Source organism: Triplophysa dalaica, chromosome 11 (assembly GCF_015846415.1).
Source record: "Triplophysa dalaica isolate WHDGS20190420 chromosome 11, ASM1584641v1, whole genome shotgun sequence".
NCBI lineage: Eukaryota > Metazoa > Chordata > Actinopteri > Cypriniformes > Nemacheilidae > Triplophysa > Triplophysa dalaica.
Window position 1 is genome coordinate 6,535,181 of NC_079552.1, and position 27,134 is coordinate 6,562,314.

At 38.3% G+C, this 27,134-nt stretch overlaps 1 protein-coding gene across 1 annotated transcript; it reads right to left on the reverse strand.

The window, feature by feature from the left end:
- Positions 1-1,309: 1,309 nt before the first annotated feature.
- Positions 1,310-24,388, reverse strand: tasp1 (taspase, threonine aspartase, 1). Its single transcript, XM_056760618.1, has 14 exons — positions 24,222-24,388; positions 23,650-23,847; positions 23,010-23,077; positions 22,275-22,343; positions 21,735-21,855; positions 20,369-20,453; positions 20,017-20,096; positions 17,024-17,115; positions 14,343-14,516; positions 13,820-13,898; positions 9,799-9,909; positions 8,451-8,558; positions 6,732-6,805; positions 1,310-2,865 (listed from the first exon to the last, which is right to left on the reverse strand). Exons 2-14 carry the CDS (start codon positions 23,777-23,779, stop codon positions 2,773-2,775), a joined length of 1,284 nt encoding a protein of 427 aa, XP_056616596.1. The 5' UTR covers positions 23,780-23,847; positions 24,222-24,388; the 3' UTR covers positions 1,310-2,772.
- Between the last annotated feature and the right edge of the window lie 2,746 nt (positions 24,389-27,134).

Genomic DNA, 27,134 nt, shown 5'->3' on the forward strand with positions numbered 1-27,134 from the left:
GTATGTCATACTGGTTTGAAATGACAAGAGGGGGTGTAAATAATGAAATTTTCTTCATGAAATATTGCAGCGTTTATAGTAAATAGCTTATCAATGTGGGTCATTTTCTTTTTAAAATTCTTGACCCTCATAATCTTCAGTTAAAATCTGGAAAATGCACTTCCGTCCTGAAATTACTATCCATCTCAAACAACGTAGATTAGACGGAGCATCCATTATCTCCTCCTGTTCAACCTCCCTTCATTTCAAAATCAATGCAACTGCTGTTTTTACTCATCCAATCCATTCACAGTGAAAAAATCAAGCCACGCCCACTAATTTTCTCCTTTGAAATGTATTTTCACTCAAATATTTATTTGGATACGTAAGTACAAACTATTGCAACCGTTGGTCCACGGGGACTTTAAAGGAGAACTATTCATTTAAGACACTGAAAACAGCCATCTACAGTATCTGACAATGAGGTGAAGAGATGCGTGAGCTCAGGCTCCTCTGGATTGCTTCTATTTTCACCCCTGGGTTATTGTCCAGTGTGTAATTTATTTCTAGACTATAAATCTTTGGCAGCCCACAGTTAAGATTATAAGATATGTTGGGAGTGGAGCAGGCAGGAGTAAGACAGGGATAGAACTTGTCCTGTCTGTTAGAGCCTCAAAAACAAATGTGATGCTACAAATAGAGCAGTGTTTTTGTCTGGAACACTACAAGGGCTCATGGGACATGGAGACGAAACAAAGAACAGTACCGACAAAGGCATTACAAACAACGGGCTGTGGACAACAGATTTCGACGAGGCCAAAAAATAAACAAAACGCAAAATAGCCAAGTGGTATGTGATCCAAACAACTCTACTGTGAGTGGAAAGCGGAGCTGAATGTGGAACTGGACTTTTTTCCCACAATGTTCACGGACAAAGCTACTTAAATGGATACTTCACAAAGCTCTGTCATAATTTATTCAACCTCAAGACCTGTATTATATTTTGAGAAAAGTCTCAATGTTTTAGTGTGGTTTTCAATGGAAATCAATAGGGGCCAATGTTGTTTAGTTACCAAAGTTCTTAAAAATATCTTCGTTCGTGTTCTGCAGAACAGAGTCATACAGGATAGAGACCAAATGAGCGCTGAATGAACTATGAAAATCTTTTATTTTGGGTTGAACGATACCTTTAAGGAGGTCCACGTTTATTTTGAAGTGAAAATGTAATTTTTGCTAATGTAAAAATAAACACACCAGACTGTATCAGAACAAATGAAACTTTTACGAAAGTTCCTTCCCTGAAGGAAACCACAAAAAATCCATAAAAACATTGACAGCTTTACACCATGTCTCAGTTTTATTGAGCATTATAAGAGCAGGAGGTTATTACAATCTGCTGTTGCAAACGTTTACAGACATTTCATAATAAATGCAAAGTCGAGTAAAACTAAAATAAGCATATATGCATTACATATTTCTACAGTACTGCAAGAGATTTAACTAAAAACGAAAGATCTAAACCTCAAGATCACCTCTAACATCAATTCAATAAACATCACCCCTTAACCTCCTCTCATTCTTCTGCCGTTATAAAATACAGACCTTTTTCATCTGCTTACAAATATATTTTGCATTCTCAAAGATGGACTAACAGTCTTTTTAATCTTGCTTTTTGCAGTCCCCTTGCATCTCCTGAGCACTACACATTATGCATTAGAAAACACAAAGCTGTTCACCTGTTTGTGCAGCTCAAGCACAGAAGTGCACTATGCAGCTTTCAAGGGTCAAGTGAACTAAAGGTATGCAAACGAAAAGCATACTTGGATTGCTCATCATGCCCCGATAAAGGGAAGTGGGCACGTAGTTTGCTTAGTACACTAGCAAGCAGTGCAGTTAGTACAAGTAGTGCTAATTAGTAAGACGCTAGGCGAAAGTGCATGTGCATCTAGTCTCGCTGGAATCTCTTACTGCGATCTAAATGCAAAACAAACTTGTAGCAAAACCGTCAAACATGAACCTGTTTTAAACATAGTGCATATAGTTCGATTTTCTTATAGTCCAACTCTTCAACAAAACTCTAATAGCTAAACTCTTATATAAATGAAAAAAGGCGACTCCCGTCATTTTCAAAAGGATTTAATCCAGTAAACTATGCTGCGTATATACTCAACCAGACTTCAAGCACACAACGTAAAATCTCCAAACCTGAACTTTATTTCGAGTTACTAAACTAACCTTTTTCACAAAACAAGCAGTCTCAGCTATATATAAAATGTACGTAATAGTAAAACTAATATCAAATGACAAGTATGAAAACATAAGTAACATTAATGACACCCTGTTTTAACATCCCATAGCTTATTTACAAAAGGACGGTGCATATTCCAAAGGAACGACTAGATCAAGTCTTGTCCAGCGCATACTAGAAGCTGAGAAGTTTCTTGGAAGCCCGCTAAAACCAGAGCAGGGCACTAGTCCTGAAGTGCACTTGGCATGTCCTTCAATGCTGACTTTGGCCCTCTTATCAAGTGACAGTAAAACAGGTGACGGCCTTCGAATGTAATATGAATTGGGAACAAACTGGTTTTATAAGAGAATTGAATAAATAATTATACTGTAAAAAGATTATATGTGTGCAAGAAAGAAAAAGAAGACAAACAATGGAAGTAAAGATGTATTGCAACCATTTTCCCTGTTTATAATTGCATCCTACAATGACAATGCCAAGCCCTTGCTACAAAGGTCCTAGTGCTGGCATATTGCTGCAGAAATAGAGAGTGATTTCACACAACTTCAGTCGCTCCCCGTTCCAAGTCGACAAACTCCACCTTCGATTGCCAGCGACTGTCCTGCCACTGCTCCAGGAGGAAGTCTAGATATGCGAGTCTGGCAAACAGAAAGAGAGAGTGTGTTTAGAGTAAGCATGAGTGTAGAGGAGATGTGCACAGCTGTTGCATGCTGGGAGCGAGGCGTCTTCGATGGAATCAAAAGCAGCTGCCGCCCGCCTCCGGCGCACGCACAGCCGCGCTCTTTGACAGGTTACGATAAGCGGCCCTCGGGGAGCAAATAGAATCAACCAGCTCCCCGTCAGAGTGTGTGGAGAGGGTGACAGTGGAGGTGTTATCCCGGAGCATCCGGGCCACCTGTCACCAGCATCGGCCCTATTGAGATGACACACATATGGCGGCAGTCAGTGGAAAACGGTGACCCCCTGTGGCATGTCCCTGTGTGTCAGTTATGCTTTCATCTGATCCATAACTCACACCCACACTCTGTATAAACATGTAGCATGGGCCAAGTCAGGTTATTGATTTCATTGAGTGAGGTAGCGGGTAAGAAAACAAGTTAGAACACCCACACTGTCCACACAACATTCTCTACAGGGGTGTAATGAAGAATACGCTCAACGCAATGCGTTTACATTTACATGTGTTCATTTAGCAGATGGTTTTATCCGAAGCGACTTAAACTTAAGGAATACAACAAGAGATTCATCAAAAGATGGCAATAATCACGAGAAGTGCCATTAATGGACAAACTTCTGTTGTTGTCATTTCTCGGGATATCAGTTTCTGGTTTATTTTTGCGTCGCCAATGTTGGTATTTCTTAAACAACTTAAAGGGATAGTTCACCCAAAAACTCCAATTTGCAGTTTATTTACTCAGAAGATTGTTTGGTTAATCCGCAGTCGTCTTTGCTTTATATAATGGGAATCTATGGGGTCCACCTGTCTAAGAGTTCCTAAAGCACATAATTCCAAAAGAGCGCCTCCTGGCGACATGTTGACGTCTTGTGAAGCAAATCGTTCGATATTTTCATAAAACTGAACGTCATTTATAATAATATTAGTCATACTGTGCAGCCTCTGCACACGTCCCGATCTTCTTCTTGTAGTAGTGAGTGGTGGATGGCACGCCAGCGTCTGGTGTTTGGGCCACCTGCAGAAAGGGAGTGTTGAGCGACAGTCGCCTTTTTTGAAATTATATTCATCTCGGATGACCTGGGGTGAGTAAAGAAACAGCAAATAGGAGTTTTAGGGTGAACTATAGGTTTACATGCCTAAACAACAACCAAGGGAAACCCCATTTCTCTCTAATTTGACTAACTTTACTTACTTTCCCCAGTCATTGTACAGGTACAATGCACTTCAAATGTACTGCTATGCAGGAGAAAAGGCTTAAAGGGGTGATTTAACGCTGTTTCATGCTTTCTGACTGCTTTGTTAATGTAAAACGTGCTGGCTTCTCAAGCTTAACATTGTCAACTTGTCAATAAAACGAGTTGGACATATTACGTAGTATTTCTGTGCTCGATACACTCCCCCAAGGTTCGTATAGGTTTCCGATTTTTTTTAAGTTACAACATTTCTTACAACATTCAGAAAGTTAAGAAATCTGAATTTAATTTTTTGAATCGGTATCTGTCCTGGCATCGATAGATATCACTAACTAGTCGGCTATCAGAATCGGTGGAGAAACTTAGTATCGGTGCATCTCTAGTTTTTCAGATGCAATACACAATACTGGTAAATGGAATGCATCAACACAAGGATTATGGGTAGGACAGTGGAGGAATCACATCATGTAACTTGTTTTTCTTGATCGCCTATGAAAACATTGTCCTATATATGGATACAAGCTTTTCATTATACATGTCCATGTCCTTAAAAAACACAAGTGTCTTTGTGACTACATCCCCCAAGTATTCCAAACTGACGTGGAGTTCCACGATTTAGTAGACATTTCTATCCTTTGTGACAGATTTATTGGTTCAGTTCCCGAAAGCTCAAAACATGTTTCCCTCTAAAGAATGCATCTAGATTTCTGAAGAAAATTGAAGTGCTGCTTGGTTTCACAAAACTTACCACAACCAGAGGGTGCTGCGAGCAGCGGCCCACCCGACCGTCACCCTGCTGCTAAAAGGTTGATAACTAAGGTTGTTCTGAGAGGATTTTAGCACATTGATATATAGTGTGTTTAGGGTCGGCTGTTTACTGGGTCAAAATGACTTGGGTTACTTCTAATGTATGCGTTTAATAACATCCATGTCAGCCATCAACTCTTAATAAGATTGATTCTCAAGCTAGAAGACAACAAGCAGCACTTTGAAGCTGAACATGCTTATCGACTTGGATGGGGTTTTTACAGATGGTTGGAATTACCACTGCTGTGAATAATTAAGAAAGCAGATAAGTCTATCCACTGCGGTAAACCAGAGATTCATTCTGGACCGAATGGACATCAACACTCACCCATGCATTAAAGCGGTTGGATATAATCAGAAAATGGCTTTGCTTAAGAGACATACCAAAAATATGCCATTGAAATTCCTTCCTAACTGCCGTGTCAAAAAATCTCAAGCGTATGATGTGTTAAAGAGGCGAAAACCAATGTGTTCAAACCAGAACTGGGGCCGTAGTATAAAAAGCAGATCTATGACAATGACCGAGCATGAGCTGCGGTTCTCACATTCCACTGTGTTCACAGCCACAAAGTGCCATCCCTCTCTACGAAGGCTAAACGGAAAGAAATGAACAGAGACACCCATTAGGCACCAACCAGAACCAGAGTAAGGGGACGGAGATGAGAATCTTGAGTTGTTTTCCAATAGTAGTTATGTGTGTGGATTTGGGAATCGAGTTGGAAGGTTTGAAATCTTGCCATCCTCCCTGGCCTCACGACGTTCCAGACTCGCAACTGCAGAGGTTTTCGACCGGACTCCTGAAGACCCACTGTCCTGCAGAGTTTAGGGTCCGGGTTGGAGGTGATTTCATAAAGTGTTTTGCTGTGTTAAACTGTCAGAAATTTGTGGCAAGTTAACACAAAAACCTGTCAAGAGGTTTTTATCGCACTGCGGACGGCAAACAATGCAGGTACAGCGGGCAGGAAATTACCCCGGCAAATTCAATCTCTTCTCACAAACACTTCCTGAAGTGACAACATGAAATGCTTTCAGGAGGTTTAATATCTTAGCACCTTCTTCCGTGCCAAAGAAAGCGTTTCTCTTACTTCAAAAGACCATCATTAGTCAAATTTCTTTGGCACTTCCAACATGAAAGGCTCTCATACAGTCTCCTTAGACAATCCAACTCCAGCATACTGCCCAGCATAGCAACTGTGTAAATAGATACACAGGTTTGGAGGTAAGGACAAGATTCATCTATGCCGGGAATATGAGCCAAAGAGCTTGAAGGAACAGAAAGCCCCAGCTTCCAGCCAACCCAAACCCAAATAGACTGGACAACGAGTACACTGGCTCCTATGGGAGCAGACTGGAGCCCCTGTTCCGAGCGCCAATCCAACAAAGGACTATTCTTTAATGGGTTAACGCACACTTCCAGATGCGAGCATTGCTACTAGCGTGAATAGAAACAGTTAAAAGGGGCACGCAGCTCTGGACTGGGTTTTCTATCTCGCTGAGCTGCCAATCAACTCTCGGCTTTCATCTCATCAAACGCGCATACACATACCACAGTACAATACACGGAGGAATGGAAGGAATGTTTCGGGAATGGTACAGAAATGAGTTTGTGTCTTTCTGAGGTGGTCTGAAGATGCAAGCAGACCGGTCAAAATACCAGGAAGTCTTGTTTAATAATGACACTAACAGCCGTATATGGGACCAGAATGTGACTTGCTTGATGATATCCAGCCATCTTGAGTTCTGAATAGAATCGCTCAAATCCCACAATCTTTCTCTTGGAGACAGTCTGAGTATCTGATGTTGAAATGTCACTGTAGGAATGTCTTACCCTGGCTTTGCTGTCCTGGGCCGACATGTATCCAACACACATGCTCTCTGTAGTGTGGCTCCACAGAAACTCCACTACATGCAAACAAAGAGAGAGAGAGAGAGAGAGAATGATAGTGAGATTCAACTAATAAGCAACGGTTAAATGACTCACTTGTTTGGAAAGACAGGCATTTCAACGAAACCTAATCTAACACCATGTCTACACAGGACGCCTGTCGCATTAGGTGTAGACACGGTGTAAGATTGACAATGGAAAGGTGCGTCTTGCAAAACTGTGCATCATGGCTGATATCAGCTTTGATTGTAGAGCAACTATTCGTTGACGGTTGACTCATTGTAACACTCTGAGGCCAGAACAGACCAGTTCCTTGTGCTGTTTGTGAAAGCAGCGAGCTGCCATGTTTATCCCTGAATGTTTAAACACAAATGCCTGGAAAAGTAGTCAGCGTCTTTAGGCGTAAAAAAAGGAAGTGTGAACAAAACATAGATCAGGAAACTTTATGAAAAACATTTGAAAACATTTTCAGCATCTCAGATGATTGGAAAAACTTGATTATCATATATGATCTGATGTTTTTGCCCTTGCAAACATTATATGGGCAGTTTATGGATGGATCACTGCTGTCCAATCACAAAGTACTTCTTCTAGACTACAATTTACACCAAAATACTACCCAGTTAGTTCTTAGTGTAAATATCATTAATGTATGTGACCTTGGACAAAACCAGTCTTATGGGTCAACAATGAAACAATGGAATCTGAGGTTGCAAAATATTGAGAAAATCGCCTTTGAAGTTGTAAATCAGAGATGCTGTAGCAGGCTGTTGATAAGAACAGGTTTGTTTTAACGCTTTCTATTGGCTCTAATGACATTGTGGAGAGTTGATGAACCCGAAAGCAGAGACCAAACTTGAGTGGGTCATTCCCAAAGAGTGGGCAGCAGCAAGTGTAGTTTGTAAGCATTTTTATAAGCAATTTTGCTGCGTCCACTCACAAAAAAATAAGTTTTGATATATTAAGTCAACCTCACAGTTCAACCTTGTAACATGCATACAATAACGTGTGAGGCAAAATCTTTTAACTGGCATAAGCTCTAGCTGGGCTGAGTCAATCTGGCAGACTCACTCAAACAGATTTTGTACATTATTGTGATTTACAAGGTTCCCACACTTTTTTACCAATGAAATTCCAAGACTTTTCCAGTCATTTACAAGGCCCTGAAATCACACATGAAAAATGTTTACTGATACTTTTTTCTGATATGTTTCATCATGTTTTGGCTTCTCTACTTAAAGGGGTAGTTCACAGTTATTCGATCATAATTCTGTCATCATTTTCTCACCCTCAAGTTGTTCCAAACCTGTATAAAAAGAGTGTTTGTATCCAAACAGGAAAAAAATTGCTTTGGTAGTCAATAGTTTCCCAGAACTGTTTGGTTACAAACATTCCTCCAAACATCTTTTGTGTTCTACAAGCAAAGAAATGAATACAGGTTTGAAACAACTGTCAGTAAATGATGACAGAAATTTCATTTTTGGGGTAAACTATCCGCTTAAAAACAGTTAAGGTAAGGTGGCTAGTTGGTTTCATATGTTTTCACAGCCTTGGTACTAGCTGGTTTTAGCTGTGGGGTTATCGTAGGGAGAAGTTTATTGTAGTACACAGTGGTTTTTTGTCACCATAGTGTTGTGTTGTTTTGGACAGAAGAGCACATACCCATTAGAGCCTTGATGTCTTCAGAATTCTGCGCTTCTCCACACGTGCAGCACCTCAGAACGATCACCCCACCCAGAACACAGTCCTCGCCGGCCAGGAACGGCGAGCCTTCGGCACACAAACAAGAATAAGCCAAACTCATTTCAACCGTGACCCTTTTTCCATTACATCCAGTCTATATCTCAAGCATACATGAAAGTGCATTAGAGATATCTAAGAGAGTCCAATGATCCTGTGAATCATTTGTTAGTGCTCTGTTCTGGACGTTAATGAAATGAGGCTATACATTTGCTTGCTTTCCCTTCCAACATAAATGACTGAAAACAATTATTCTTTTCAAAGCTTTTGTTTTATTAACCGTTTGAGAAAAATTGGGAGCAAATCAACTTTTTGCTCTTTAATAGGTTAATGGTGGAAGACGTCATTTCTGTAACCCCACATGGAGCCGTGATAAAGGGAGCGTTGAGAAAGCAGGCGAGAAGAAAGCAAACACTCACAGTTTTCCACCAAGGAAAAAAGCAGCATTATGAGCTTGATCACAGCTTAAACGTAGACTCAAAACACACAAGCTTAAGGTCAACGTGGAGGTTTAATATTACCTCAGAAAGTTGTTCGGGTTCAATAAAGCCATGCTGGTTTTCCACATAATGTTGTACAAGGAGTACAAGGCTCTTTTTTATAACATTTTCAATTGTGTTGGTTTAAACACCATACTTTGGCATCTTATAACATAGCTGTATTCAATATTAAAAGGTTTCTTACATAAAAGAAAGTAAAATGTTACACAACATTTTTATTTTGGATTCATGTACTACATTCATTTTAAAATGTTTACTGACCAAGCTTGCCAACATTTAAACACAGGAAAATAAGAAAAAAGACCCTAAATATCTGCAACAAAACTGTTAAGGTGACAGGCCAAAACCAACAAATTCCCACATGCACTGTGTGTGTTATGTTTAATATGAAATCAAAGCGGTCACCCAGCTTCACGAAACCAGAAAGACCAAACAACAGAGCAGAGCTTCTGAACATAGAGGACCACTGACATCTTCAAATACGATGTCAACAGAGTATTTACTAAATCTGAAAATAACTGTGGCCGCACAAATATGATTTAACCAAAAACTTGTGGAGCATGTTTTCAAAAGAATGCAATTGATCCCTGAATCAGAACAAACAAACCAAAAAAAGAATTGCGGCGGTCGGATTTTGTAGCGCTCATTTCCAGTCAAGCAAGTTGTTAATGATTTTGTTGTTTTGTGTTTAGTTTAGAGTTCCTCTTACTCACACATACCATGGTGAAGCGATGTAAGAGAGAGAGGGAGTGTTTGTGAAAGTCACTCACTGATGAATTTATTTTGCATAGCCTCCAGTAGAGCCTGGTGTGCGTTCTCAGCCTGCATGGCAGTCGAACATTCTCTGGCCAAAATGGTGCGAATCAGGTGCTCTCCGGAGCCTGCAATAGCACAGACAAGCAAAACATTCCTAAATCACACAATTACTTATATACAGCCACGGAAAAAAATAAGAGACCAATCCAATTTTTTTAAATAATTTCTAGATGTATTTTGGCCTTCAAGTTCAGTGAGTTAAGTAAAAAACAAATCAACCCTCATAACATAAGATGACAAAGTCATCCAACAGCAATATGAAAGACTGACAGCATAACAACTGTGATAAAGACATATAAAAACCAAAAATTGAGGTTATCACATAAATAAATTACTTTTCCTTAAGGCATGTACAAATATTACTGTTGTATTGCCTAAAAATAATTATGAGCTTGTTTTCTTTGCCGTATTTGAGGTCTGATAAAATACAAAACATATTTTCTGTTATTTTAACCTGTTTCTCTAGTTTTCATTCGCTGCAAATTAATGCAAATAATAACAAAATAGTTCTTTACATTGTTAGTAGTTCACAGAATTAAACAAAAATGAATATTTAACCTAAACACTTACACAAATAGTTGAATTTTTTTATTTATTTCTTATTGAAAGTCTCCTATTTTATTCCACGACTAATATATATTTGTTAGCAAAAATAGCATTGCTTAGGCAAGAAAACGATTAGATATCAAACAAAGTGGCATTAAAAGCAAACAACATATGAGCACAAATTATCATAGAGAACCACAGCTAACTTTCTTTTCTCTCGATTTGAGGTGGTAAGTGAATGCCTTATTTTTTGTCAATCATTAATTCTTAACAAATGTTTACAGTTTGTGACTGAAAAACATCTATCACACAATTTTGCTGCAGTAATACTTTATGAGAAGGTCCTTTATGCAAGTGCGCCTCGGAAAAACACGCATCTAGCGACCCACAGCGTCTCAAATGACAGCAAGACTGTGAGACTCTGTGCTTATATGACACAGAGCGCTTCTTAGAACAGATTTCCGCACCCGTATAGAGAACAAGCCAATTCCCTGACAAGCAGCTTTTCAATGCTGAACTATGTTCCTTTGGAGCAAATGATCTACCTGAAAGACAGGTGCAGGCCTGCCGCCTCCTTTACAAACAAGGCGTGATGAAATTAAAGATCTTTCTGAGGTTTTCAAGGGTGCTGATGTTTTGATAACAGAAAGAAAAGCAGGGATTATAAATGCTGTAAAATGAAAGGTCTGTGTCGACGCTTGTTCATATTTTCATATAAACTACGGGAAAAAAAACGTGGCTGTTTTGTTATATATTATACTCAATGGTCTGAAAGGTCTAAATAATCATAACATTAAATGAAAAGACTGTAACCGCATTTCAGACTTACTGTGACTGGCAGCAGGTGCGTATGGAAACGTTAAATATAAGAATTGTTAATATCTTACTGTCAAAAAAACGCTAGTCACAGAAACGTTCCTTTCAAAGGCAAACGTCAACGGCAGCCAGGTTTGAAAAGAACAAGAAGGGGATGTTAAGAAATGCCTTAAACACAAAAGTCTGGCAGCAACTCGACCCAGAAAAACCATGAAGTCTAAAGAAAATAGCCGTGTTGTTTCTGTAAACACAAACGTGGGGCTCGTAAAATATCAGGTAACTACAACAAAGCTCTGTAAAGGTTTGTTGCCATGACAGCGGGATGCTTATTTCATTTCTTTTCGTCTTTTTTGTATTTCAAACAAGAGAATGAACAAACGTCTGGCTCCACCGTTGGCTCGCCACTTTCAGGTTACCGTAAACCCTCCGTTCTCTTGAGAGAAATAGATGTTATTGGCAACATTACCGCAAGTTAACAGTTAATTTAACAAGCAAACAGTGCCATGATGGTGCAAACTCTATTTCCAGTGGAAAGTAAATAAAACAAACACCAGAGATGGCATGAAAAGGCCACCGAAGTAAACAACACCAACTAGCCGGTCGCCCTTTAGCGGAAACCACAGCGAACACACAGGGCGCGACGGGGTTGACCAGAGCACCCGGCGCAAGCAGAAGGTGAACGCGAGCTCCGTGTGTCAGTATGAAGCCGGAGTGATTGTTTTTCCCTCTTTTGATAGGAACGCCTTTTAAGTTTGGAAATGAAAAGCAGGTGCGCCACTCGAACGCACATTCGAACAGGCCGTCCTCGCAGTCATGCGCTTTCAATTTTGAGGAAGATGAAAGAGAAACACATGCTGAAATGGCCATGGGGGGAGAAGGTGATAAAATGTGCGATTCTGCTTTTGTTTTTGGAATGGCCGGCGATCATAAAAAAAGAGGCACAAAACACGACACGAGTTTCGTGACTGTTGAATGCGAGTTGTGCAATTACAAAGGAAAATGTAGAAAGGGAGCACACATGTAAAACAGCGCTCGTAATATTTCAGAGCTGTTGAACCGTGCGATTGAGGTAAATCTCACGAAAATGAGAAATAATGTTTTGCATATGAAAACGGCAGCCAATTTACAGGCATATTACAACAAAAATATGACAAAATATCCGACTTAATAATAATTTGCTGATATAAAATATGTGTAAAAAATAACTTATTACCGTAATACACAAAAGTTGGACATGTATAACATGTAATGCAATGTCTATAGCACAATGCAAAATAAACAACACATTCACTCAAAGAACAAGTGTGGCCAAAAACAACATTTGTGCGATTTTTTTTTTACTAGAGGAAGTCATACATGCTGCACCCCTGTGCAACATGCCAAGTCTGAATGAACCACAGTCTCTCTCAACCGGGCCAGGTGTGCATTCGCTCAAGAGATCAGGCCGGGCCAAAGGTGCTTTCACACCGAGGTGCCGTGGGCCACTGAGGCCAAGTGTATGGATGTGACACGAAGAAAATATGGCCTTCATCTTTCTAGAAGTTGTGCAAGTGATTATTGTACAGGGAAACATATTAACAGTGGCTACGGTTCGACCAATCAAAGCCAAGTTTTTTACAAGGTGTCTGGTTGTTAAAGCAACATCGCTGGCTTGTGAAAAATTACAATAAAGTTACAGGTGCAGTTATGCCTGAAAAGTGCTTCACACGGTGTCGTGGTTATGAGCTGAGCAAGTGCACATTTATGACACCTGATATCATTTACTCCAGTTGTTGAAAAGGAATAAAAGCGAGGTACTCATTTCAACTCGCCCGAATGTCACCATATTCATTTTCAAAAAGCTTGTATGCACATCAAAAGAATTGTGGCGCATCCACCCAAACAGACTTTTCCTTTTCTTTAATCCTGACCTGTTGAGAATAGCTTCATTTATTCAAACCCGATTGTCTCATCCTCTTCCGTGTCTAGCCAGGAATAACAAGCTGTCTTTTATCATTACTGCTTTCAGAAATCCAGACATCCTCTATGGGCACAAAGGACAAGTGCGCTTGTACTTGTTGTATATGCGGTGAATCATGTCTGTGGCTCATTGACCTGGGCACCGATAATGTCAAATAGAAAAGCTATTTTGATTAATGTGACAGAATGCATTAGTTAATTCTTATTAGAATTACCTAAGTGTCTAAATATTGATAGTTCACCCCAAAATGAAAATTGTTTCATCATTTATTCAACCTATTGTCATTTCAAACCTGTATGACTTTCTTTCTTTCGCAGAACACAAAAGAAGATATTTTGAAGAATGCTGTTAACTATGGAATGGGTGCCAGCACTGTTCAGTTACTGGTGTCTTCAAAATATCTTATTTTGTGTTCTGCAGAAGAAAGAAAGTCAGACAAATAACAAGAAGGTGAGTAAATGATAACAGAATTTTTGGGTGAACTATCACTTAATGGTTTTAAACAGCCTCGATAAAACAAATATGAATAAAAATGTGCTTTTGCTCAGTAAATAAAAGCCAGTTTGCTGGTGAGTTTATTAGAAACGACAGCTTGACGTGTGGTTTTAATCACGAAATAAGAATTATAGTCACATAGACATTTTATTTCATACCTGAGGTACTCGCAGCTGTAGAGTAAAGACTGACATCACGGCCGTTTTCAGCCCAGCAGCCACACCCATAATGAGCAGCCTGAGAGACACAAAAAAAAACATGTCAGAATCACAAAATTTCCAATACATTTATAGATCTAAACATTCATTTTAGATAGATGGTTTATACCTGCTTGTAAAGTATTTTCTACCTAAAAAAAGGCCTATTCACACCAAGAGTGACACAACAACCACCTGACAAATTATTATTCCACCAAAACTATTTACACGTCGCAATGCAAATTTTTTCTGCAGAGAAATTTGCATATGATGTCAAACTCCTGGAATGGGACGGTAAACGTAAAACAGTGTAATAGATTGGCCTGTGCTGACCACTTCGTTCTGTGTGACAAATTATTGGCTGTTATTTTGGTATTGGTGGTGTTGGGTCATCACTTGATGTCATATGTAAAGTCCAGATAAGAACATCAGCCAAGCAAGACTTTAAATAGCGTGATTAGAAGGCGCCAGTGCCAAGAGTTACCTGTCCTACCCGGCCCGGGTGTTTCATTGCCAGTCCCCCACTGGATACGGCTGCGGCCACATTCCCTTCCCGATCCACCACCACCGCCCCAACCGTGTCCAGACAAGCTGAATTGTTCTCCTCACCTTCCGCCATGATGTCTGTGACACCCTCCAAGCAGCCAAAATCGTTCCCCTGAACATGAAATTGCTCTTCAATTACAATTTCCGATTGCAAACAAAGATATTTAACAGTGCTTTGAGTTTCTGCACTCTAACACCCTGACTTCATTTACACGGAGTAATCGTAAATAAATGTACTCTTTTAAAGTGTCAATGTATCTTCATGCTCAACCGTGGGCCAAGAAAGATGAACAAAGAAGTTGTAGTTTCTGGCAACATCACAAAGGCATGTTTCCAGAACCCATGCTAAAGTGAAAAGCAGACTGAACGCTGTTTTTTTTCTTTTGATGGAGTCCATGCAGTCTGCTTCAAGGCCCAGCTGGCTACCACAACCAAACATGAACCTTCTCACAAACTTGAGAAATGAAATATACTTTGCTTTCTAACCTAAGCAAATATACGCCAATTGTGGCCCATTATCTATCAGCGTCTGACGAACGATCCTAGCGCTGTCATTTGCAATGTCTAAAGTGGTCATGTGAAAGGACTGTTTTCATTGGCTGATTGCTGTGTACTTTGGAAAGAGTTGATGTGGGCTGAAAAAAGCACAGAGCGACTTGATAAATTTGCCATTCCTGGGAAACCGCCGCGGGAACGTGATGATTTTAATTTATAATTCATTCTTCCCATGAACACAGTCATTACTGGAGCTCAGATCTTCAGACCTCGACTGATTGTTACATGAAATAACTTTCTAAAACATCAGACTAAAACAGATTTATCAGCAATAAATTTGACAAATTTCACCCCGGCAAAACTCCTGCCTGCAGACCTTTCCAAAAAAAGAACATCAATTTTCCTCTCCTTTGTGGGTAGCTGTTTGTACAACCTTTACGTCTTAAAAATTAATCCACTTTGTCTTTGTCTGGGTTTGTGATGATAACACGTTGGTGTTGGGGGAACGTGGAAACTTTTTAACGCTGCTCCAACCAGAAAAAATGTTTTGAACAATGAATTTCCACGAAAGCAAAAACTTTAATCTATAACGTCTTAACCGTGACAAGATGAGATGAACTTTAAAAACGGCACCAAACGTTAAAAATACAAAACAGAGTTTACAGAGGGTTCTGTCAAGCACATTGAACCCGTAAAAAATGAGCAAGATCCAAGAAACTCATGGCCTCCAGACAAGCGACACAAATGCATTTCATCCCCAGTATAACAATAAATATACCACATATCAAACAAACCACAGGCCACTTGAGAGGAGACTGGGGGATGTGTTGTTATCTTAATTGCCATTTAATGCATAGCTTTGGAGCAAAGAGTTTATTGAACAGAACTGCATTTAGAAACAAGGACGCAATGTGGCTCCCTACAGGCACAGATCCTTCACGTAGACAGAACAAACAGAAATCATTTACATTAAACTGATGTTATCTTTAAACAAACCATACAAGCTTCTAACTACAAACGTGAACGCCATATACTCTTAACCCCAATGTATTTGTCTTTCTTGTCGAAAAATATTTTCACCCAAATTTGGGATATTCAGACACTGTAATTTGCAGTTAATGACCCACAAGTGACCCACGTTTCGGGTTCTCTTCGAGACCACACAGCGTCACACCGAACTCTCCACTGACCGTTCGGTACTGGAAGCGATTTTCCCTCGACACCTGCATTCCATGTGTACCTGTCAAATCGCTTCCTTGAAAAGTGACTAAAAAGTACGGTAGATTCAGCATGTTCTAGCACATTACGGGAAAGAATTCGCCCCCGAAATAACTTCAAGATGTGGGTGAGGGAGATCGGGCGGCAGGCCGGTTTCGGTGCTGAAACGCTGTGGACTCTCAAATCACAGCGCTGCGTCAACAATCGTCTTAAATCTCTTTCACAAAGCCTCAAATCCAACCTCAAATGAACCTGTGATGTTTGGTAACATTAAAGCGGAGAAATAACCGATCCGTCAAATCAATGATGTTGCTGAAAACACATTGAAGTAAACATTTTTCTAGATAACAAGTGCGTGACCAACGTCCATATCAGTTCAGCAAGAGCTACAAGACCTCCTTAGATTAGTGTCACCTCGGTCAAATTCCTTAATGTGTGATGCCTTGTCAGCAGTGCGTATTTGCGCGTTTCCTGTGATCGTGAGTAATTAAGGTCCCACGTTCCTCTTCAAGGTCGTCATTACCCGATGGGTTTCCTCCTCTGGGTATGTGGTGGTTTTGAATTAGAGGACTGAACAGATGCAAATCCTGTTATCAGTCCAGTAATAATGTCAGAGCGAATGCCTCTGCCACGCCATGTTTAAGCCTAATTAAACGTGTTGAACTCAATGGAAGGGTGGAAACCTATAGATCACGGCGCATTTATAGGAAAAACTTGTTTTTTGTTTAAAGAGGTCTTTCTCTTTTTTTGTAATGAGTGAGTTTAGAGAACACCCAAAAAACGTATTTTGTGCTTTACAGAAAACCCCCAAAATGTGCTTCTATGTTGCTAGCCAGATGAATTGCAGTTAAACAAGCAATAAAATATAGTAAGATTCATTTATTCATATTTTACACATTCACTCACCCGTCCACTTGATTGTCGTCTTCTCTTCGTCTCCACCTGCTCCGCAAGCTCCATCTTCCTCTTGTTCCTTTTGTAGGCCGACAAACTGAACTCTGAGAAAAGCAGATAAAGCCATTTCAGATATTACTCCACTAGTCTGACTTCCATCTAAGACTTCCATCTAAAGGCTAAAATACACTACAAGACTGTTACATTTTCTAAACATTTAGGCAATTATTATTACATAACTTCTTGACTGACTCGCAAATGATTCGTTCGCGAATTCATTTGTCTAATCCCAAAAATTTAAGGACATTGTTATAGCTACTCTTTAAGGGTGTGTTCATATTTGTAGTTTGGTTCTTTTGGTCCGGACCAAAAAGAAAAATAATAATTTAGGCCTTGTTCGCTTAGCGTTCCGACTGGCGTTTTAGCAGCGAACCTAGCGAATCTAAAGATATCAAACCTAACAGTTTACGTGTAAAGTCGCAACCTGATTGGACAGCTTGTATAATGTGTTTTTAAAATACGAACTTACTGGAAATCCATAACAATGCTGTGTGCTGAGTTATACATGCTCAGTACATGCCTGCGCATATGAGGGTATTTTTTGCCAATCGGTAAATCGCAAAGACCTCATGAAGTGTTTAAAGTAGTCAAAACGACGCCAGGAATCCCTCCGTTACATGTCTAAGCACAGATATAATAAACACTCCTTTTATATTACCAAACCACTTGATTTTCGGGTCGTATATTGTAACCACCACCTGTTTTTGGGCCGGTTCGATGCCTTTGGTCTGTGCTGTGTTCATATTTCAATCGAACTGCGGCACAGTTCGTTTGAAAGTGGACCGAGACCCATCTTTTCAGTGGTCACGGTCCACTTGTTTGATCCACACCAGGGTTCGGGTGGCAGCATTCACACTTACACAAATAAACCGCACTAACCGAGTCGCACCAGAGTTCATTTTAATCGAACCAAACATGGCATATGTGAACCCTAAGACTGCCGTTTTTTTACAGTTAAGGAGAGTCAACATTTGCATATAAAGGCATACATGCAAATGCTTACCAAACGCTAGAACATTCTACTTTGAAAAATCTTTTAGTCAAAGCAAATGGCTAAATAAAACAGTAACATTTAAAGGGCTAGTTCTCCGAAGACAAATTCTGTCATCACGTACTCACCATCTTGTCATTTCAAACCTGTGTTACTTTTTGTCTTCCACAGAACATATAAGTAGATATTCTGAAGAAAGTTGTTAACCAAACACCACTGGAACCCTTTGACTTCTATTGTATTGACTCAAAACTAACACAACTGAATGGGTGATAGTTACCAACATTCTTCAATATATGTTCTGTGTTCTACAGACGGAAGAAAGAAAGTCATACAGGTTTCAAATGACAAGAGGGCGAGTAAATGAGGACAGCATTTTCATTTTTGGGTAAACTATCACTTTAAGCTATTTAACAGAATTGAATGCATTACAAAAATTGCCATTTGCTTAGGTATCATTTTTAGTTAAATGAGAGCACATGTATTCATTCCAATCATTGATGAATAAAACTATTATGTCCCACTTAAGCCTTACAGATGTGATTACAATAAAAGCTAACTAGGTATCAGGTTACTTCCTGTCTAATGTATTTAGTGAGAGCTGAAAATAATTTGTGGGACAATTGTTAGACAATGAACACCAGATTTACATTTCATAAATGAACACAAATGCTTGCTGCAAACAACTGATATAACAGGTTAAACATATGCAGGCAAGACAAAAATCACAATTCAGTTTGCAAACATTACAAAGACAGTATTAGCCACATGTTGAAAGCATTGAATATTATATAAAAGTTCATTTAGATTTTTTAAAAGTCTAGAGCGCACAATTAAACACATGCAGTCAGAATAGAGTATGAGGTTCAGACTGAATTAATTGCAGAAGTTTAATACTTACGGTTAGAATTTTATAAAAAGAAACTTCTATACAGTGTAGCCTTGCCTTGCAAGCACTGTAATTTATCTCAAGACTGCCAAGTTAACATTTAACTAGGCCTAATGAAGAAATACAATTGCTGGCTGGGGAATGCAGAACGAAAATATCTTAAACAGATTAAACCTTTGTCACACACCAAAATTGATTCAACATCTGTGTGCTAAAACAAATGTTGGTCCAGCATGCATCTTAATCTTCATTTACCCTAGAGATCATTCAGATTATTATGCAAACATTTTCGTCTTGCTATCATTTTCAAGTACCACGCAATAACAGGAAATGCTTTGCAACCGCAACATTTTGTCCTTATTTAAGATCTGCATAAAAATAGCATAGATGTTTGTCTCTTCATTTTTCATTGTTATGTGAGTTTGGCAGGAGAAATACAAACCACACGAACAAAAAAGTGTTAAAAAATAAGAGAATATATTATGGTATGATATTTTTTGTGATATAATGAATGTATTCTTTCAATTATTATTAATTAAAAGTACAATAATTGATTTAATAACTAAAGAAATACAAAAAAAACAGCACATTACAGGCAGTTCGAAACTGTTGTGTAACAGGTTGTTACATCACCGCTGGCCTCCAACAAAACCTTTTATTACATTATATGGGAGAATACATTGCAAGCTTCTTTAATAAAGGAATTTGGATGGCTGTCTCACCTTACACATCCAAATAAAAGGGGAGGGAATTCTGTGGCTTACATAAAACCCTTTTAGACCAATTAAAACTGCCTGTAATGTGCCGTTTCTTACTGAAATACATGAGCCTTTCAACAAGACCTGATGTATCTTAACTAAAATCTGGCACTCAAATTTGCTCTTAAACTTCTTGGCTTAATTTATAAATAACAGTAAAGTGTTAACAATTTTCAGTAATTCAGAAGAAGCCTTTTCGGTAAACCCTTCCAGATTTCTATTTACAGATAGACCTAACAATGAGAAACATTGCTGTAACGCATACAGAGGTCAGTCTATAGAAGAGTGTGGGTGGTCTGATACTCACTGGTGGTCATCTTATCTGTCAGACATGCTGGGATACCGTGGCTGATTGCCCATTGTTCTGCTCCTATGCCAACTAAGAAACTGACAAAGAAAAGGAAGAGCAGAAGAGCGATTTCATCACATTACAAACTTTTCATGAAAATGTTCATTTTCAGGGTTCCAGTTATACTTTGAACTAGGGCATTTATGCCATGCTTTAAAAAAATTGAAGAAAATAATAATACTATAAACCTGAAGTTCAATTCTGAAGCTTTTTTGCAAATATTTGTAATAAAATGGTACCAATATTATTTATTCTATGTATATGAGGTCATTTCACATGAAACATCACACGCAGAATGAGTAGAACTCACCAGGGAGGGATCCTACCAGCCGAGAGTTTTCCTTTCTGAGCTTCACTCAATAGTCTTCTAGCCACCAGCACAGGGTTTTTGATTCCTAATGAATAAGTGAACATTAGTATAATTTTGCAATCAAATACAAAAATCTGCATTTGACGTGCTCAAACATTTTGTTATCAAAGGATGGTGTGGTGTTCGTTTTACAGAAAAAGCAAAATGGTACTCACAATGCTTAATTAAAGCAATAGTCCACCTTCAAAATTAAAGTTCTGTCATCATTTACTCACCCTGTTGTCATTTTAAATCTGTGTGCTTTTCTTTCTTCTGCAAAACACACAAAAAAAGATATTTTGAAAAATGTTGGTAACCAGAAACCATTGGTCCCCATAGACTTCCATTGTATAGACACGAGATCTATGCAAGTAAATGGAGACCAACGGGTTTCTGTAACCAATATTTTTCAAAATCTTATTTTGTGTTCTGCAGAAGAAAGTCATACAAGTTTGAAATGAGAAGTGGTTGAGTAAATATTGACAGTCATTTTGATGGTAAACTATTCCTTTAATGTCAAACCTGAAATATGTTAAACTTTTTTGAATGGATAGGAAGAAACATTTCATTTCTTCATTTTGGCAGACGCTTTTATCCAAAGCGACTTACAAGTAGGGTGCAGTGGGCAGTTATCACTGCAGAGCAAACAGGGGTAAGGTGCCTTGCTCAAGGGCACTTCAGTCATTTCCTGGTGTCACAGAGAAGTAACCCAGCGACCTTCTGAGTAGGAGTCCAACTCTAAACCACAACTGACCCCGATCTACAGTACATACTGTAGATCGGTTTTCACAAATAATACAAAATCTTCAACAGTAAAAATGATAAAAGGGGAAAGCAGCTTTCTCAGAAATATACATCTCCGGTCAAAAGTTTTTGGACACTTGAATTAAATGCTTCTCATTGTCTTAAAAAGGTTTAAATGTCTGAAATTTATTATATAGATCAAAATATAATTGTGCTAGTATAAAATTTTATCAAAAAAAAATGACTGACCAATTGATGAAAAAAACTGTCGTCAATAAAAGCACAGAATAAATGTGAAAAGTCCTTAAATATTGTTTAAAAAGCATTTTGGGGTGAAACCCAAGAAGCTGCTTGAGAAAATGGCAAGAGTACATTTCTGCAAATTTTAGGCTGATAAATGTTAAGATGATAAATTACGACAAGCCTTATTTTTGTTTTGATGGAAACATAATCCTCATAGTTCCCTTGTTATTCTACAGTTTCGATTAGGGTCTTGTTTTTCTAAAATGTAAAGTGCAAAGTTGCTGAGTAACTGTCTGAAACTTTTGACCGGTAATGTAGCTTTCTTTTTAAGAGAACCCACCACTCAAAGCACCAACAGCTCCATAATTTAACGATTTGCCATCCATGATGCTGGCATCACACTCGATCTCACCCGAAAGGTTCAGGTTGGAACCGGTACCCGCATTGGTGAATGGGGAGTCCTATAAATAAATAGCAATATTTTCTTTTAGGAAAAGGACAACCACACAGAAAATCCACTAAAATCACAAGCTGAGGGAATGGATTTATATATATATATATATATATATATATATATCCCTGTGTTAACCTCTTTCTAACTATTACATAATAAACAAACGTTTATCAATTTCCAAAATATAATTTCTATATCTTTATCAAATGTTTACTTTTTGTATTAAAAATATTCGACTTCTGTCAGCTTAATAAGATATATTTGAGCTTTTGCAAACATTGGTGGCCGCTAGTTTGTCTGAGTTTTGCACAGGACTACCTATATGTTCACACAACAGGAGACAAGGAGCAGGGTGGAATGGAGAGGTCCCTACTGAATTAGAATGAACTTGAAAACCACAGCTGTGATGCTGTGATCTGCCATCACCTCTAGCTCTATAAGAGCTGCTGTCACAGCCTCCAGTGCCAATCCTCCAGCTCTGAGCCGGTCCACTGCCTGAAACACATTAAATCACAGCTGATGACAGAAACCTTACACGTGCCAAAACCTAAACCAACTCGATGTGCACAGATTGTGTGAATTCTCTGACTTACTCTCTTTCAGGAAATATTTTTAAAGCGTTTAAAGCAGAAATAGCACGCTAAAATAATGTAGTCAAAACACAAAAAAGTGCTAATTCAATCCAAATGGCTAAGAATGAAGCTGATTTCATGCTCTCTGCGTAGGCAGCGAGTCTGGAACGTTATATTAAGCCGGGCAGTAGCTCAGACCGCTGCTGGTGTCAGGTTATCAACACATAACTCAAATTCCCTGGCACAGGTGTTTTACTGGAGCTTGATCTCTTATTTTCAGCCCTTACACGACACATCATACACACGCAAAGCACTGCACATACACTTGCTGTTCTGTGCAGCCACATTTTTTTTCCTGGGAATAAAACTTCAAATTCACCTGGTGAAGCTTAGAGACTTTCTGGGGCGTGTATTAATATGCAGGATAAAAATATGTAAGAAGTTCTAGAATCAGGCAACTACTTCCAAAAGGCTGACATCTTGCCAAGGTGACCTCTGGCAGAGGTATTCAAAGGTTAGAGGTCACTACAGAAATGTAAAAGCACCTTTAAGGTTTCAAGTTTTGAATGAAGAAGCACATGCAACTCACTTTCTGGCAAGCTCTCTTGCACACATGTTTGTATTCCTTGGCTTTGGATTCCGAATGATACCCTGCCCCTGAGGGGATGGATCAAAATCACAAAAATAAGACAGATGTATTTAATAGCCTACAGTTTTCCCCATTCTACCACCAGACCTTTGTAAATAAAGAACATTTTCATAAGTTCTATTAAAAACTAAATATGAAAAGAAATAGTTGAAAAAATGACAATGTTATTTATTGAGCCTTATGTTGTTTAAACTTGTTGGCTCTCCGGAACATATTCTTCATAAGAGACAACACCAACAAAACAGCACCAAACGCCAATTATTTGAATATTATTTCCATGAAGAATTTGACCCAACATGAGAGTATGTAAATAATGACATAATTTGTGTATTACTTAAGCCATAAATATATATTTTGGATATAATATCAAAGATTATGCTTATGATTTCCCCAAATTTTCTGCATAAATGTTTAATGGTAACATTATTCATTCCATGTAAAAGCATTTGGATACAAAATAATTTACTAGCTTTTCATAAAATTTTCTACAGTGCTTGATGTTTATATTCTTTTTGTGTAGTTCCATTACAAGTGCTAAAAATTACATCGATGGATACATCAGAAAAGGACAAAAATTCACCTGCGTGTACCAGCACAAACCCCATGGCTTTCCCATCACAATGGGGTTCGGTGCTGTTCATTATAGACCCTGAATTGTTTAGTGGAGACACGGTCTCCTTGCAATCTGCCAAATTTTCTAGATTTTCCATGACCCGTATTCAGTGTAGCTTGCATTTTGCATCATTCATTCACAACTCGGACGTACTTCTCCAAAATCCTGAGAGAGAGGAAAGAGAGAGAGAGAGAGAGAGAGAGAGAGTCAGAGAGAGAGAGAATCAGCATACACATCCATTTAAACCAAAATAAAATAAATACTCAGTATTTGCAGATTACAGTATTTGTACAATTAGTGCCTGACTGAAAATAATGACTGTAAATGATCTTTATACACAATCACTCAATCTAACAATCTGCAAGCATGAAAACATTATAGACTACATATATCAACACTTGCTCATTAAATGGTAGCAGTAAGAATAGTTAAAATGCAAAGCACAAATTTAATTAAGATCACATTAATCCTCAGAATATTATCAGATCTCACTGTTCCAACCCAAAACAGAATGAAAGAATAAAAACTTTATAACTCACTCCGATGAAATGTTTAGTTGCATGACGACAAAAGATCGCACTTCTCCATGTTTATACGCATGGTTCAGCATCTCTGACAATAACACAAACACACAGGTTTGCTTGAAATGTGAGTGTAGATGTGTGTCTACTGCATGATTGTGATGTGATGATAAGCGTAATCGGCGCATGTGCGCACGTCACACCAAAACACTTCCTGGTTCAGTGACACACGTGACTGTGTGCTGCCAATCAGCGGCCCCTAGCGGCAAAGTAGTGTGATGCGTTTAATGTACAGTGTCGAAGAGATCCAGTATTTTTATCTAAATTGTTTTAGTGCCAGTATTATTTATTTAAACAAAAACATTTGAATGCATCCATAATGTTAAATAGTAAAATATAGCATACTTATCTTTTACAGAAATACTGATCATATATTGAAATGCCCCTCTTTATTGTTGTACTTTTAGAGATAATATGCCTCAAATAGTAAACCCCAACATATGGTATGCAGATGGAATGCATTTAATTAGTGAATTATGTCAAACGTGTGTCACATTTTCCAGTTTTGATCAAATGTATTTTGGTACAAGGCATGATTGTCTAAAATTAATGCCAGTTTAGTTCTTACAAACATGTCAAAATATAAAAAAGAGAATGCACTGAAGAAATTATTGTGTCCCTAATAGCAGGCATGTTTTCTACAAGCTTATAAGTGTGTCTGCAAATAAAAATGGACACAAGTTAGGTTTTTCGGAATTACTCTGATCAAAAGAAAATATATTTTGCAGCATTTCATTGTCTGCTTAAACACTAGAAGAGAAAGACAGAGATAACATTCTGGTGCTCCATATCTGATATCTGAGGATTTTGTTAATAAGCACAGCTTGATGTTATTTATACTAAACAGATGGCCTCATTGCCACGTCAAGTAAACTGACTCTGGCAGTAAAATTGAAAACACTCATCTTGGGACACATCATGATGCATTCATGTCCTCTGACTGAAGTCAAGTATGGATTACTCCATTGTTTCAAAAACTGATTTTTTAGAAATAAAAAAATAGGATTCTGCACTGGTGATTTTTGAAAAAAATCTGCAAAATTAAAAACATTTTTTTGAACCCACAACCATGGTGCAGTTTGATAGCATGGTTACCAAAAGCAAGGTTACCATAGTCATAAGAATTTATGGAAGGCCATCTCTCACTGAATCCTCTATCATTTAATTCTTTGACCAGGCTCAAGTTGCTGAACATCTATCCATCATTCAACATAAAACACATGTTCTCAATAATATCCAAAAGAAGAAGAGATTTCATTCATCATCATAACCATGGATGCAGAATCCTTTAAGTTCAACTTGTAATATGGAGGGACTTCAAGACTTTTGTTCTGTTTTACACACAAGAAATGCAAGAAAGGCAATACTATAGAAGCATGTTTTTCCAATGATTTTTATTTCATGACATTTTAAAATGACACCTGACATAAATAAAATGCGCCTTTTTTTCATATTTTTGTGCATGTGTGCATGTGTTTGCGCGCATGTGCGCCGTTGTGTTCTTGAGGCTGAAACTGACAGATTGATTGTTTTGTTTCTGTTAAATTAATCCATCATCCAAACATTCACCACCTTGCAATTCAGATTTAATCATTTCATTCAATCTCTGAAGTTGACACATTACTTGCCTCTTTAAGCTACCAAACAACTGTGCTGTCAAATCTGAAAACAAATGTATTCTGCAGGCTGTTTTCATTGTTGTTTTTTCTCTTCATATTGTATTGTGATAGATTACTGGTAATGTGTTGTTCAATGCTGTGGAAATAATTAACACAAGAGTGATTGTCTTTGCTTTTGATTTTTCTTAATATGTCAGTGCTAAAGATTTGTTTGCCATTTATTTGCAACCTGTGACAAAAGCTTTTTGTTTAAATTAAGCATTGAGTAAGTGTTGTTTAACGTCTACAAGACTTAACATTTATAAGTGGATGATAAAAGCTCTCTTCAATACGTCTTAATTGACAGACAACAGTTTGATCTTTCTTTTTTAAATTGGGTTGTGGTTTACCATCGCATCACTATGTGCCGTCTATTAACTATTCTACATGAACTAAATTACTAGACAAAGTATCTGAACTATTGTGAATTCAGGTTTTTTACTAAATTGAATTATAGGTATGTATTAGAGGTTTTTAATGAGAGAGAAAATGCACTCTGTGCTTATAAAGGCTATGGTTTCTATCTTTTCATCTAAGCATTGTGTCCAGATGGTTGCACATTTGCCAACTAACAAGTGCTTTCCTTTAATCATCGGTTCACTTTATTAATGGTATTTAGGTTGGCTAACATTCACACCACAGTTTAATAAGGGCAGTGGTGTACGCCATTTTGTAGCCTGAAACACAAACTGCAAGATCAAAAAAAGAGAAGGAAAAATATGAGATGCTTGATGTTGAAGTGAGTTAATGGTACGAAGTTGTTTCTTCTGGCAGGACTTCATATAGCAAAGAGGGAATACCCGATTTATTATGATTAAGTTTAAGTTAATTTTACCAATTTCTTTGTTTGCTTTTTTGGTTTCAAAGCTTTAAGACACTGTGTAATTAAAGTGGTAAGCATAACACGGTGAGTGTGTATGATTTCAGACTCCTATATTTTTTTCAGCAGGACTATTAACATATTCCAGTTCATGTCAGCTTTGATGTCATATTCATGGTCTGTAGCTTCTCTGAGTAGGCGAGAACAAATGTTGCACACAAAGGAGCGTGATAAAGTGGGGAAAACAGAGGAAATGCTTTGTCTGACACCAGGCCTTGTCTGCGCACCATGTGATTGGTGACTGACAACTTCCTTCCCTTTTATTCTTCAGTGGTGATTGGATAAGAATGTAAGAAGAAGAATCAGAAGAGGAAAGATCTGAGGATGAACAAA

Bases quoted from the DNA above. Each gene is read 5' to 3' on its own strand.
- tasp1 (XM_056760618.1), bottom strand. From the start codon at position 23,779: ATGGAAAATCTAGAAAATTTGGCAGATTGCAAGGAGACCGTGTCTCCA. The intron at 22,344-23,009 runs GTGAGTTGCATG...AATGTGTTTCAG, and splicing joins GCAAGAGAGCTTGCCAGAAA to GCAGTGGACCGGCTCAGAGC. The intron at 20,454-21,734 runs GTGGGTTCTCTT...CTTATTCATTAG, and splicing joins AGCTGTTGGTGCTTTGAGTG to GAATCAAAAACCCTGTGCTG.